This window comes from Pezoporus occidentalis, unplaced genomic scaffold, assembly GCF_034315485.1.
Source record: "Pezoporus occidentalis ecotype Australia unplaced genomic scaffold, CSIRO_AGI_Poc_V1 ctg61, whole genome shotgun sequence".
NCBI lineage: Eukaryota > Metazoa > Chordata > Aves > Psittaciformes > Psittacidae > Pezoporus > Pezoporus occidentalis.
In genome coordinates, this window is record NW_026915955.1 from 2482705 (window position 1) to 2498967 (window position 16263).

A 16263-nucleotide genomic window follows, 5' to 3' on the forward strand; every position below is an offset into this window, starting at 1 on the left:
AAATGAATATGCACAGAATGCAGAGCCTTTTGACAAAGAGGGTGCCATATTTACATAAACATTTTCTAGAAATCTGAACTTTAAGAAAGTTTTCTCAGAGAGCCTGTAACTATTATCTAAATTTCATCAAATAAAAATCGTTACTCCTCTTGACTATAATGAAAGCAAACTTATCATAATAGTGTATTTTAAATTGCAATCTCTGAACATCACTAATACCCACTGCTGAGACAGAAGCAAAGGATGCCTAAGAAACACTATATATGCCAAAAACTTCTGACACCAGTTGAAAAAAAAAATTAAAAAAAATCATACATATATATACACACACACATATATTCTTTGACTTTATGGACAAAAGAAGACTCAAAACAGCCAAATGAAATATTAAAATAATGACCATCTTCATTAGTTATTACCTCCATACATTGACATGATGATGAGTAGATACTTCACAGGAAACTCTTCTCTAAAATCTCCATATTCTCATTATAATGAGCAAGACAATTTTCACTATGCCTTTATAAGTCTGTAATTCTTAACAAATGGTTCATTAGTTCTCTTTCAAAATGTATCATTTTCAACTCTGCAGACAACTATTTTATGGTTCTAGTCACCTCTGGTCATTTTATTACCAGAAAGCTGTAGAGAAGGGCAACGTGCTATTTTCTAAGGAACCCTACCAACATTAAGCATCCAAATCAATTAACTGGCCAACAAACCACAGATATAACTCAGGAGTCAGTGACAATTGATTTTAATGGACCATTTTTAAGTCACATGTCCACAAAACAGATAAAGAACACTTTCATGATGACAGAGACACAGAAACCTATGAACCATGTCATAAGAATTATCTCAACAATCACCTGAAATCGCAAACTGCAATTACCTTTTACTTTGGTAAGAATTCATACTTCAACAGTCTGCACAAAGGAGAAACTGGCTGTAGGGTACAGCAATACTAAAAGAGAGACCTATTCCCACAGAACTGCTTGAAGATAACAATCTAGGAAGAACAAGAAAGCTTGCTTCAAGAAATAAATCGATTACCACTGGCTTTGATTTTTGTTCCATCATATTGTTTTCCAGTGCAGACTCAACACACTAGTTTTCAAAAAAAAATTTAGGTAACTTGGACTAATGACATTTCCTCATCATCTACACAGTAGTATGGACACAGTGAACTCAACACAAAATCTGCTTAAGAGTTTATCAGCTGTCTACACTTCACACATACCAAAAATAGATATGTTATCCATAAAAATTCAATTTCCACAGGAATCAAAAAGCAGAGAAGCATCTCCTTTCAGCACTTCATGAAGTTTATTTTTACTGCATAAACTACAGTGTGCTGGAGATTTTCCTTTGTTTTTTCCACCCAATCACAATTCATAATCAATGTTTAATATAAAAAACATTTTTACAACTTTGAAAAGCTGAGCACTTTAGATTTGAAAGAGATGTGAATGGTTGTGTGTGTAATTATTAACTGCTGTCCTTGAATAAAGGCACTGTAATAAACTATATACATTTTCTAAAGACAATCTGTATCATACCTTCACACAAATCTTTTGTATAGATATTCATTTTTGAGTTTGTATAGCTGTTCACTTGATTCTTTAACTTTCTCTGTACGTTTAAATTTTCAGAAATTGCTGATTATTGAAAAATATCTCTGAAGGACACAGTTGGAGGAGATAGGGCAAAGCACAAAATTGCTAAGACTACCTTCTTGCACCAGTTAGCCTCCTAGAAATAAGATCTTAAAATATTATTGCTCAACAGTTCCCGAAATTCATGTAGCTTGCTACCTCTAAGCTTAAGATCCTGAAAACTGTCTGAATAATTCAATGAGAGATTTCCTGACTAAAAAGTAAAAACCAGGTATGTGAAGTTTTAAACCCACTGGGTTTTTTAAATTTGAAGCTCATGCTCCTACCATTTTCTATTTTAATTAAGAAAAACACTAAGTGTAATTATGTTTAGTCACATCCCAAAGGGTACAAAGCATCAGCCATTTTTGATATCCCAACAGGAGTTATTACTTTCCTGCTCTTCTCATACTTCAATTTCAATTTGCCCTGGTTTTCCAAAATGAGTTCATATAGAAATCAGCTAGAAAAAGGAAATCTAAGAGAGAAAAACGGAACAGGTATTTACAGGTATTTAGAGACATTTTAAGAATGCTGATTTTAAGAAATCAGTTCCAGTAGCTCTAATTTCTGCTGTAACATACGGCTTGAGAACTTTAGACAATTGCCATTTCCTTTTTACAATCCAAATTAGGTTCAAAAACTTGCTACCAAAATCATCTAAAAAAATACTGAGAAACCCGCTTCTAACCAAAAGGAAACTGGAACCTTAATATGGTATCTGAAGACACACTTTTTGCCTTAATTTTTCCAAAGGAATCTTCCCAGGAAAGAAGTATACCTGTGCAAACCTAGGCAAGAACTGGAGCCTTTTTCCACAGTAGATACAATCATTATAGAACATTCAGTAGCAATTTATTTCTATCAGGAAAGTTAACAAGAAATTATAACTAAGTCAGTCCTTTAAGAATATGTATTTTATTTCAGTACATAAAGCAATGTCCAGAAGTTAATTCCGTATTAAAGATACTCAGCAGCCACTTAAAAATTATGCACAAAATAAATGTAATGTACAAAATACCTTAAGGGTATACTGTCTGAATACCAGATTTAGTATGTCTATGTAGTTTAACATTTTTTTGATGTCTATATGCAAACACAGACACAAGCACTTTGCAATGTTAATGTGTGAATTCCTAAACAAATAACACAATCCATATTACACAAAGATACACAGTAGCTGCAAAATTACGGGGGAAGTTATACATCAATAAAATAAGCTCACTGTGTTAAGCATAAAATAAGCAGATTTAGAATTCTAACATCCATTATGCAGAAACATTTCAGTGCAAAGGCCAGACCTAATACACAAAAATGCCTTATAACACAGTATTATGCGACCTTCTAAGACAATTAAACCTGTGATGACACAAACCTGGTTCTCAGTAAAGAAATTAAGGAATAACTAAGGAAATTATTAAAATACCAGTTTCAATTAAAAAGCAAAGTGACATATTAAGTTTTGTATATAAAAACAGAACTGTAAAATTTTCCAAGCATGGAAATAATCTCCACTGAAGAGATTATTTATTATTTACTCCAACTGGAATTCAGGTTTATCCACCACTTAGGCATCTTCTGCAGCATTCAGCCTGCAGGTTTGTACTAATTCAAGGATTAAGGGTTACAAACAGAAGAAAAATCCCTCCCCTACTGCTTTTACACCAAACAGCATGAATTGCTTCTTCATGACAAAAACCAGGGAAACAAATGCAAATGAAAAAGTATTTTAATATTAAAATCTAGCTACCTAACAAGATCCAAAGTTGTTTACTAAGGTATCAATCCCACAGTAAGATCCACGATAAATACATAATGCTGATGCACTTTGGTTTCAGTTTGAACTTCAATCTGCATGAAAGCTATGGCAAAACTGAGGTCCAAATACTATACATTGCCACCTACTACCTGTACATACTTTGCAGTGGAACCCACAGGACATACATTTAGGTGTATGTCCAGTTCAGGCTCTAAAATTATTAAAAATGCTAATAGGTTTTATGCAAAGAACAGCAGCCAGGAGAATGAGAAAACAGACCAAACCAAAGGGAAGTTCAACAAGCATAAAAGAAAAGATTAAGAGGGGAAAACCCCTGCATGTATTAAAAATCTCTATCTACAATTAATTAGGTACTTAAGAGTATCTGGAACATAAGAAAACAAAACTACCTAAAAATACACCAGGAATGACGATGCCAAACTCTGCATTAATTACTTCTAACAATTAGAATTTCTCTACTAGAAGAGATTTTGGAAAAACTGAACTTTAATAAACTCTCCAAATAAGACATTTTACCTCAGTGGGAAAAACAGACCTGGATTTCCAAGCAGCGGAAAGTTAGTATCCGGACTAACTATAGAGAAACTGATTGCTGAAAAGTGTTTCATGTTGTTCGAAAACCAGAATTTGTTATTAAAACTAATAAATAAAAAAACAGTATGTCAGACTTGTATAGGAAATCTTCTGAGGAAATAAATCGTATTCCTGCTTATGAACTTACCAGATCATAGTACATACACAGAATTGTATTATTTACACTTCAATGCTTTAAGGCACTCAGATAACAAATGACTAGATTAACATGTCTACTAGAACATAAACATTGCAGCACTGTCATTATATAAAACTTTTATTAGCAAGAGTAAGAAACATTAATTTCATTCAAGAGGTCACAGGTCACACTGCTCATAGCCCTAAATGACAAGAGCATCAACTAGACAAACAAGCAAAATATACAGAACATAAAATATGTACCTGAGAGCACTGGAACATGTTTTATTTTTATTTAAAAACTAAACTGTAGCGCAACCTGAAGTCAGGAATAAACCTAAAGCTGTTGTCTTCTTTTTGATGTAACACGCTCAACAAAAATTGTATTAAAACTAGATGAAAATTTTATCTACTGTTCCATACTAGCTGCCAAGTTTAGCATGAATAAGTGTATGGCAGTATATGAACAAATGCATTCTTCCAGTTGCAGCAGTACATTTATTGCACTTATTGCTGTTCAGAATCTAAAATAATGACACACTGGAAATATATCAAAAGTAGTAATGTGTACTAAAAGCAAAGTTGAAATATACACGCAGGTACTAATCTGACAAACAAGGGCACCAGAATCTGGTAATTATCAGGTAAAAAAAAAAATAAGTGCAGAATGTCCTGATCTGATCTTCCATCTAAAGATTCAAAGTAACAGCAATGGGTGCAAACAGTAGGAAAAAATATATTTCCATTACTGAAGAAAGCTTTCTCCAAAACAGACAAGTTGTAGACACAAACAGCACTTATGGTTTGCCTCTTTTTTTTTTTTTTTTTCCACTGAGTAAAGACTCTCATGCTAGAGTTGAAAGCATTTTTGTTCCAATATCTTCCTGAAAGACTGAGAATAAACCATGGAATCCTAGTGACACTTCCAATTAATACATGCAGCATGTATATACCCACAAAACAGCTGGTTCAAAATTCTGAATATCACATTTTGACAGCTGATGGGAGGTGCACACAATTTTAATTGCCTGCTTCCCTATGAGTTTGGTCCTATCAACAGCTGTACATATCCTACCACAATTAAAACTGTCGAAACCTGAGGTGAGCGAGTCTTAAAAACACATTTCTGTTGTAATATTGTAATCAGAATACAGATAGAATAATTACATTGACTGGAAATAATCAGTTACAAAAACTGGCAATTTAGTGACATACCTTATCAGAAAATCCATCTTTAAGAACATTTACTAAAAGTTGTAATATAAAACGAGGTTCCCACTCCCCAAACTATACACCACATAGCAAAACTAAATTACTTTATAAAATAATAATTCAGTGTTCTTGCCAATGAACTGCATCAACACCTAGAAAGATGTTTCAAGAAGTCTTACAGTGTTTATAGAATCTTGTACATGCAATATGTATATACTGAAATTCAAGACTGCCAAAGTTAAAAACATTGTCAGTGAAAATTAGACAAATAATCAGTGCAACAAAGTTTACACACAAATTTGCTACCAAACAGTGAAAACTGTAATATGTCGATTAAAAAAAATAAAAAACCTCAACTGTGGATTATAAATGATTTTTTTTTTAATATGTCAATATATAAACACTGATTTTGGTTTGTTGGTTTTTTTTTAGTATTCTCTTGTAAAAGCTCTTTTTTGGTGAGCTTTCACAATATCATCAGGAGATGCTGATTTGAAGTCAAATGGTGTTATGGCAATTAAAGGACCAGTCTCCTTGGGTTTTACATCTTGTACTTGTCTACTGTATAGGAAAGCTTTATGTACACCAATTGTGCGCCGCTTATAACCTTTTGGAGGGTAACGGAGACACAAGGTTAAAGCAAAAGCTGAAGGTCTTGCACGCAGTGCCTTCACCCAGGAAAGTGACAAATCCTGCCCCTTAGGAGTAAGCGCTCTTTTGGGTTTTTTATTTGTTTTGGCAAAGCCAGAACATTTTCCTTGGTTTTCTTTTAAAAGTTTAATTTCAGGGCTTAAGACATTTGACTGTCCTACCACATTTTGTTCTGCAGATACTTCTGCATTTTTTACAAGGACACTTAAATCAATGTTGGTTCTTTTAGAGGGCCTTAATTCAGTAACATTGAGCATGGAGAAGTTCATCCTTTGTTGAGTTTTATCTACTTCAATAGTCTCTGCTATTAAATCCGAAAGTGACAAATTTGCAACCTCCTTTAGCGGAGAATCTTGACAGAGGGTTAGAGAAGACAAAGATCCTGTTAGCTCTGACATCCCACCTGAAGTTTGGGGTTGACTTAGTAGTTGTGATAATGGTGAGGTTCCCAATTTCCTATCAGTGAGATTTGCTGTTGACTGGGTATAAAGGTCAGCCAAAGAGTAACAGTGGCTAGCACTGCTTTCCTGGTGCTCCTGAAGTAAGTCAGCCAATGATGTATTTCCAGACCTTAACACTGGCAAAGCAGCCATGTCTGATGAGGAGCCTTCTTGTTTTCTGCTTTGCACAACTGAAGAAAAATTATCAAAAAGTTCATTCTTTCTATTTTCACTATCACTGACTTCATTACCAAGAACCAATTTTCCTAAAGTACTTGTTAAACACGGGTGACTGTAAAAACTTGCACTGCTTTTACAATCAGAAGTATTTGAGGAAACAAGTGGACTCACAGAATCACAAACCACATTCTGCATCAGCAAGGATTTCAAGTCCTCTGTTTCCTTGCATTCCAACTTGTTAAAGGAAGAATTTCCAGATATGTCACTTCCTATGCTAAAGTAAACATCTTCACTGTCAGGAACCAAACTTAATGCATTAACACTTTCTGCTGGTTGATTCTCTGCCTGTTTATTCACAGGTTCACAAAATGATCCTTTACAGAAATCATCACTGAAAGAAGATGAATGAACAAGTGAAGAGGATTTGAATCCTTTCTTTTCAGGTGAAGTTATATTGGATTTTTCAGCATTAAGCAGCATTTTGTCATTTGTAATTAAAGAGTAACAAGTTGAAACACTTCCGGCTGCCAAGTTTCCAAAACCAGGTTTGTTGGTGGTGTCAGCAACATTTTCTACTGCACAAAAGAAACTGCCTGTATCCATACACATTTCTGGACAACAAAGTAAGTCTCCTTACCTTACAATAGCCAATAATTTTCAGATGGAAATGCAGTCACAATGAAACATCCATTGTTTTTTACCGTTGACAGCAGCAACAAAAAAGAAATCAAAAAGAAACATGAAAAGGCATTTAATTACTAAGTGTTACCCAAATATATGCAATGTTCTACAATTAAACTACAGGTATCTACTGAATACAGATATCTAAGAAACTTTAAGAATTGACAAACAATGACAGTAAAGATAACGAAGGTTTAAGCATAAATCAAAATAAGTTACTGCATAAACACTAGCAAAAAAAAGAAGGTATTGGGTAAGTCAGTTCACAAACAAGTAATAGAAGTACATAAATCTTGAAGACATTGCTCAACATGCAGCACATGTATTAATTCAGTTAAGTCATAAATTATAAATCAGAACTACAGATGGTTGCAGTTTGAATTTAAGCTGATGCTAAGGTGTAATTTTGCCTTCTAACTCCAGAAGAGATACTGTTTCTTTTACATGTTTTTAGAACACAGGAACAGGAGAGTTAATTGGTCTTTTTAATTTTTCTAATAAATGACTGATACAGTAACACACATCCTCAGAGCTTGTAAGCCAAAATGAAACTGTACATAGAAATGAATCATCTTGAATGCAAACAATTAAATAGAAGTATACCTTTTGTCTTCTTTCCTACAATCAAAGCGTCCTCATTCTTGGTCTTCACATGTTGCTTACTGCCTTGTGAAAGCACAAGATCCAAAGCCTTCTGTACATCAAATTTACTATCCAGTACTGCTTGCACCATTGTTTGTTCTGGTACAGACTCTGCCAAAACTTCTCTCATTTGATCAAGGCATGAATTAAGACGGGCTAAAAGAAACATATTACTGTTATAAGCTGCACAAAAAAAAAAAAAAAGTCTTAAGTGGCCTAACCACTAGCACCACACATTGATAAACAGAAATGGGAGAAAATTATCACAGTAAAAGATAAAACCTTTAGAAACTAATTTCAATCTCACTGCCATAATAAACTTTGCCCCCAAGCCCTGCAGAATATTTGACCAATTTCAGATATTGCTATATGGAACATTTCACTGACTACTATTTATTACTATATGAAGTCTCAATATTGACATACTTTGATGTTGTAAAATTAGCTATTTTCACTACACAAAATACAAATAATCACCTTAAAGTTACCCAAAGTAATTCAGGAAGTCAACATGGAATCCCAATGAACAGCACATTTTAAGGGTTTACAGATGCTATAATGAACACATAAAGTAAAACAGCATTTTTACGGGCCCCAGGCCTCAACAACTAAGAACTCCGGAACAATATACCAGGTCTGAAACCATCTACAATCTTTACCTTACCAACAACTGTAATACATTTTTGGCTGATAAAATCAATTTTCTATGGAGCATATTTCTGCAGCTAGTATAAGGGAATTGAGTGTACTATCAGCAAGTTTGCTGATGACACTAAGCTGGGAGGAGCGGCTGACATGCCAGAAGGCTGTGCTGCCATCCAGCGAGACCTGGACAGGCTGGAGAGTTGGGCAGGAAATAACTTGATGAAATATAACAAGGGAAAGTGTAGAGTCCTGCATCTGGGCAGGAACAACCCCAGGTTCCAGTACAGGTTGGGGAACGACCTGTTAGAGAGCAGTGTAGGGGAGAGGGACCTGGGGGTCCTAGTGCAGGACAGGATGACCATGAGCCAACACTGTGCCCTTGCGGCTAAGAAGGCCAATGGCATCCTGGGGTGTATTAGAAGGGGGGTGGTTAGTAGGTCGAGAGAGGTCCTCCTTCCCCTCTACTCTGCCCTGGTGAGACCCCATCTGGAATATTGTGTCCAGTTCTGGGCCCCTCAGTTCAAGAAGGACAGGGACCTGCTGGAGAGAGTCCAGCGCAGGGCAACCAAGATGATTAAGGGAGTGGAGCATCTCCCTTATGAGGAAAGACTGAGGGAGCTGGGTCTCTATAGTTTGGAGAAGAGGAGACTGAGGGGTGACCTTATTAGTGTATATAAATATATAAAGGGGGAGTGTCATGAGGATGGAGCCAGGCTCTACTCAGTGGCAAACAATGATAGGACAAGGGGTAATGGGTACAAACTGGAACACAAGAGGTTCCACTTAAACTTGAGAAGAAACTTCTTCTCAGTGAGGGTGACGGAACACTGGAACAGGCTGCCCAGGGAGGTTGTGGAGTCTCCTTCCCTGGAGACATTCAAAACCCGCCTGGACACATTCCTGTGTAACATTATCTAGGTGTTCCTGCTCCGGCAGGGGGATTGGACTAGATGATCGTTTGAGGTCCCTTCCAATCTCTAGCATACTGTGATACTGTGATAAGCCTTGACTAAGGTAAGTTTTGTAAACCTTGACTTGCTGCACAAGAGACTGAAAATTCACCAAGCTGACACTCACTGAAAGTAGTGTGCTGGTCAGACATACAAACACAAGAGAAGAAAATATTCCTGAATATTACAGTTCCTGCTAGTTCAGATTTTAGAAAACAGGAACTGAAGAACAGGAAGCCAACTACAGATTTATTTTTTTTTTTAACACCTCCTCAAAGATAGTGATGTTTAAAGAACTTTGCTAAGGGAATTCAACACCACAGATCAGAACTCTGCTTATTATGTAGAGTTTATGGCTGCAGAACTGAATGGAAACCAAAGTCTAATGAATTCAAAACCAGGTAAGAAAAGATTATAGATGATACAGATATTGGCTACTGTCTCTAAGAAATTCATGACTTCAAAAATATCTCAAGTACTGCTACAGATATTGGCTACTGTCTGTAAGAAATTCATGACTTCAAAAACATCTCAAGTACCGCTACTCACTATAATTTGGAATGCAACACAAGGAACTGATTATTCTACAAATACTCTAATACTCTTCCCTAAGCATCCATTTGCAGAGTCAAGACCTTGAACTACATGGATGCTTGGCATGAGCCAGTACAGCTGCTCTTATCTCCGATTTTCATGTCAATTTCCATTATTTCCAACTAGGAACATATTTAAATTTATGCAACTAAGTTACAAGGAGCATACAAAAAGTAGTTATAAATTTGAATAATCAGCACTAAAGCTATGCTCATGAAGAGTGTTATTCTACAAGATTACAAAATTGTGGGTAGTGTCAGTCAAGTAACAAATATTTAAATTAAGACTATTTTTAGTTAGACCTGAATTCACAAAAGACATTGTTCTGACAAATACTTCTTTTCTATAATTACCTCTATCAACTTCAGTCAACTGATGATTGGATGTAAAATAATCAATAGTATCGTCTGTACCTTCATAGCCATATTCTTCTTCTAACGGCTCAGCAAATGTTGCTGGTTTGTCTCGTCTGGAGTAAATAAACTGAGCTGCTGCATTAGGTAAAAAACAAGGTATTATAAAAGTCAAATATTTTTTTCTTCCCTTAAAAACAAATCATATCTAAAAGGAAAAAAAATTTGGGTGCTGACCTTTTGCAGTGGTTTTTGGGGGAAGAAAGAGACACTACTGTATGACCACTACCTGATAGAATGCACAGAGCATGCAGCAGTTCATGACAGAATATAAGCAAGTCATTATCACAGTGAAACCACAAGCTAGACAATATCCTTGTATGTATGTAATGCAACAATTCTGTTCAGTATTCCAGCAAATTAAAATACTCCAGGTTTGAAAAACAGTATTTCCTATAGCAAATTACCACCTGTGCCCAAACATCTTGAGAACTCTCCTCCACAACTATTTTTTTCTACCTCAGTTACAAGTAAAAAAAAAAAAAAGAAAAAATAAAAGCCTGAAAATAATGCTGCTTTTACAGCACAGCATTGTAAAACTACAGTAACAATTTAATGGAGCTGAACAAATTCTTCTCATTTTGGAATTTCATTATAAATACAGCCCATGAGTTAAAATGTGTATTCACACAAAACTTTCAACACATGCATAATTTCATTATGATTTAGCAACACATTAAGGCATATATAGGTAAACTTCTTGCTGCACATGAGCCCAAGTTATTACATATCCTCAGAACTGTACAAAGTATAATGTAAACAAATTTCTTTATGACATGCAATATTCTCCCCAGCTCTGAAATACATACCGAAAGCATATGTATATTCAGAAGCAGTACAGCCTTAACAACTGTTTCCCACACACATACAATTTCATATTCAATCTCCATAACTGAAGAAACTATTAAAAGATTGCCATACAATCTACACCAGATTAATTTATAAATGAAGTATAAGTAAAAAGAATTCTTAGGAAAATTACTGTGCACAAACAAGAAGCAGTTTTGCAATTTAGCAGTTTATCCTTGAGTAAAAAGTAAATACGTTGCACATTTTCATCACAAAAACAAGGCTAACATAATACTTAGAAAATATCTGAAAACCCCTAGCAATTAAATTTAGAATTTGAATGCAAAACAGTCTTTTGGGGAATGTTACTACAAATAATAAAAATACACACCTAGATTTGCTTATCTAAAATCAATAGGATGACAGGGGAACTGATTTTTGAAGATCTAATTAATATAAGTAGCTGTGGCCTAGTCACAGACTACATCACAGTCTCAGTGGATTTCAATCCAGCTGACTTACCTGCAGTAGTACAGCTTCACAACATCAGCCACAGTATTTTCAGGGCCTACTGAGATGTATAAACACTGCCACCAAATCTACCAGAACTCTTAAGGGATAAGCTTGCCACAGATTTGGCTGGATAACACAACCTAATGGCTGTAGTCAGAATTCAGCTGGGTTGAGCCACTCCAATTACATCTTACCTGAGCATACAGCATCACTATTTTTATACCTATTCTGCAACACTTCAAATGCCGGAAGGCTTATTAGCTTCATGTGATCTTGCATGACGACTAGGGCTGCATCCAAAAAAGACTCCATTGTGTAAAAGACATCAACTACCAGTGCATAACTCTTAAACGCAGCTAGATCCTACTAATTATTTTAAAAGATACAAGTGTTTCAAGACTATCAATGCATTCCAATAAACCAGATCTTTACATTACCAACTACCTTCTGACCATCCAAGATAGTACACTTGTATGACTGAAGATGTGCCCAGTTGTCTAATGTGACTTCCAAAATTACAACTGTACCTATCACTGACTGACTTTAACAGGATTATGGCAGCTAGTGTCTTCCAAAAATTTCACCAGCTTTTAAATATCGTTTTATTCTGGAAATAAAAATCAGAGTAAGAATCAATGGACAATGTTTATATGTAATCATCTGAACTAACCTGTTGAAGGAGAAATGCCATAATCATCTTCTACTGATTGGCCATACACATCATCATCTTCAAAATCTATATGAAGCAGAAAAGTAAGGTTAGCCTGCACAATTTCTAAATACTTAATATTATAATTCTAAGCATAGTTTTTACACAAGGTTTTAAGAAATTATGTATCTCCAGTATTCCAGAAGAGCCATTAAGTACTGTTTACTTATCTAGATTCTAAGGGTTAAGAGATTCTAAGTTACAATAATAGAATTTTAACATTCAACATTTTATGCATTAGGAAAACTGAAAACTTTCAAGAGGTGCCATAGTTCACACCTCCTCCTGCAGCATCTCCTTTGGGAGGCTGCCCTTACAGTCCAAACAAGTTTCTACAGTACCACACATCTTTATCCATGACACTTCTCTTAACATTTTCGCTTGACCTCTCAAGCAGTCAAGTCAGTCTTAACCACATATAGCTCAATTACAATCTAACAACTCAGGATCAACATTTCTACTCTCAGCTTTCTTTGCTGGTCTACCATCACAGCTATCTACCTTTCAACTCAAGTTCAGCAAAACAAAAACACAGTTCACAACTCCCTTTGAACATGCAAAATCATTTCAACCAATAAGCAAGATTCTTATACAGTTACTTAAATATAGCCATATACTTTCCCTATTAAAAAAAAAAAAAAGGTATCAGGAAGCAGTTATCAGGAAACACAAAGGAAAAGCAAGCTATCCCCCTCAAACAATCCTAGTATTCCATAAATCTTGAAAAGAAATCTGTAATTTTCATCAAGTAATAACAAAATATATGAAAAAAAAGTAATGAACTATTTTTAAAGATGTTATTGTATACACTTGCCAGTTTCACAAATAACATGCATTGTTTGTTGGTTTAAAAAAGTCAAGAGGAAAAAAAGCAGCTACCAGCTAAGAAAAAAATATCTGCACTCTGGTACCAACTTACAAACCCAGGACATTACAAACACTCTGTATCCATCTATAAAAGGCTTGGCATTTTGGGCATTAAAAATTAATTTATCTCAAAGTAAACTTAACTCCAGAATTAACTAATTTTCAAAAAAATGCCAACCAAAGGCAGTAGCTAAAAGGGCTGGCAAAGTGTATGAAAGTTTGGTGAAAGACGCAGGAAGCTACTCTGGAAATTAAGTATCACAGGACAAAGAAAATAAAGGCTTGTTTTGGTTGTCTGTCTTAAAAAGAAGAGTATTGTTATCTATCTTTTGATCATGTTTAAAAGAACACAATTGTCTCCTGGTTCCATGCTAGGGCCAATTAACCTATAAAGTCTAGAGAAGAGCTATACAATTTTTTCAAGGTAAGAGCACTTTTTATAGATTGGTGAATACTTGGAGACTGTCAAGGGGAATTCCAAGATGACTTGTGTGAATGGCTAATATTTACAGTTAGAGTAAAATCAAGGGAAGACTTGTCAGTGTGTATTATCTCATCATTTGTATATCCCACATTGGTTTATCTTATTTATCTTAGACTGAGAAAAAGACACACCTCCATGAAAATGGCTTGGCCTGCACTGACCACAAAAATAATTACTAAAAAAAATTGACAGAAGTTACAGAGAACAGATCAGAAGCTGCAGAAGCATTCCACAGTATCAGCAGCTGTATCAACAACATACTCTCAACTGGAATATCAACATTCAGTTCTGATCACAATACTTCAAAAGGAGAGGGCAGAAATAGAATACAGTCAAATAAAGGCCACAAGTTTTTAGGCCTTAAAAGGCTTCCTATGAAAGAAGACAAAAAAATACTGCAAATATTTCTTTTTGAAAGCAAGTAAATAATTGGGCCAGAAGAAGTATTACAGAATTGTAAGAGGCATAAGAACTTATGGCATTATATTAAATAAAAAATAAAAAAAAAAGTGTACTTCACTTGGGACAGAAACGATCGTATGTGACTACAAAACTAGTATAAGGTCTATGTATAAAGACCACACCTATACACGCTTCCAATTAAACATGATATGCAATGCAACAGTAAAGTTTTCAAATAGCAACTTAAGCCTCATTTGGCTAAAGCAAATTACTATGTATCTCAGCAACCTCATTAAAAGAGGTTCTAATGACTGGGCACCCAACTTCACAGATGAGAGATTCAGCTGAAATCAAGATTTTCACCAATTTGTGATGAAAACAGTATCTCAAGGATGAAAGAATCAAGCAGCAACATCTCCAATCTCATCTAAGATTTTGCCTTTATTAGGTAAAATTGCATTAGTAAAACCTGCAAGGTAGGCCACACTGAAGTATGGCTCACATGGATTTACATGACTTCCCAAAAATACTCATGATGCAAAACCCAATTTGTGCTACTACAACTGTTCACTGAACAGCAACAGACCAAAGGCAGGCACAAGTATTTATCTCCATTTTTTACATAATCTGACAACGTGAGGCAACAAAACAGCTGCTCCCATGCCAAAGAGTTCTTTAAAATACCAGTATCAACTAGAAATGTGTCCATTTTTTCACAGCGTGAGCCAACACAAACAAAACCTTTGAGAAAAAGGGATGCCATTTACAGTCTGCTGAAGTTACTGAAGAAGACACAGAGAAAGCTGCAGTACTGCAGGTACCAGGCAAGATTTTACATAAGACCACATTCATTCCATACAATTTAGGATAAAATGACAGCAAAGTGTCTGAAAAACCTGTTCATCCTGAGATGCTCAACTCCACTTTTTACAACTACATTTATTCTACAAGTAACAGCTGTTGCTTCTTATCTATTATTATGGCTGAACACCAGCAACGATTTGCTGCAGTTAGACTGGTAATACAAACTTTTAAGTTTCACAAGACTGAAGAAGGGCGGGTTCAATTACATTGACGCCTTTAAAAGCGGCCAACTTTGTCCGCTTGAGGCAATGCAGGTAACCCCCACCGTGGCTCGATCTGCGCGCCAAGGCCGCGCTTTCCCCGCCTGGGAGCTCCCGGAGCCCCGGCAGCAAGATGCAGCCCCGAAGGGCAGCGGAAACGCGCCGCTCAGGCGGGAAACGGGCCCGGGTGGGGGGGACGGGGGGGGGGGGGGGGGGGGAGGAGGAAGAAAAGATGGGGCGAGGCCTCGCACGAAGCCTCATCCAACCCCCGCGGAGAGGAGGAGATGCTTCTCCCCTCCCACCGCCCTTAACAGCCCCCCCCCACGCCCTCCCCTCCATTCTTGTGGGCCCCGCCACACCCACAGATACAGCCGCACAAGCGGCGGGGTGGAAAGGCCCCCCCGGAGAAAAGGGTGCAGGCAAGAGATAGGGGGAGCGCGAAGGGACCAGTGGCTAGGGCTGTTCACCCGCAGCTCTGCCACCGGCTCCTGTTCTCCACTACCTTCGTCGTAGTTATAACCTCGGACGTTCCTGTGGCGGGACATGATAGTTGCGGCGGCCGCCTGGCTCGCCCGCGGAGGCGATGGCACGACAGACCTAAGGCGCCATGTCGCTGTTCGGTGGGCCTGGCGGAACACCTCTGCGCAGGCGCGCAGAATACGTCGTCGCGCTGTTGCTCATGCGCAGTGCCTGCTGCTTCTAATCGGCCGGTGGCGCGGGGCGAGCCGGGGTGGCTGTCTCGGGCTGTTCGCATTTTGCCCCCGCGTTGGGCAGGGTTTCACGTCAGGTGTAGGCGCTGGGCGCACATGGGTCAGCCTGGCTTGGCTCGGTCGGCCACCGCGGGCTCTGCGCCCGTCACTGCGGCCCAGGTAGCCAGCCTG

The 16263-nt window shown here is 37.0% G+C and overlaps 1 protein-coding gene across 4 annotated transcripts in view; it reads right to left on the reverse strand.

Annotated features, from left to right (window-relative positions):
- The window catches only part of HBS1L (HBS1 like translational GTPase), a 57771-nt gene extending 41721 nt beyond the window's left edge, over window positions 1–16050 (reverse strand). For 2 of the 4 annotated variants that reach the window (XM_062639604.1, XM_062639603.1), the window contains exons 1-4: window positions 15885–16042; window positions 12527–12592; window positions 10495–10632; window positions 7914–8108 (exon numbers count right to left, since the gene is read on the reverse strand). In XM_062639604.1, coding sequence (XP_062495588.1) covers window positions 7914–8108; window positions 10495–10632; window positions 12527–12592; window positions 15885–15927 — 442 coding nt within the window. In that variant the 5' untranslated portion in view covers window positions 15928–16042. Of the gene's footprint in view, window positions 1–5767; window positions 7262–7913; window positions 8109–10494; window positions 10633–11865; window positions 11983–12526; window positions 12593–15884 lie in introns of those variants that run through there. The other 2 variants (XM_062639605.1, XM_062639606.1) reach the window with 2 other exon arrangements.
- Window positions 16051–16263: the final 213 nt, after the last annotated feature.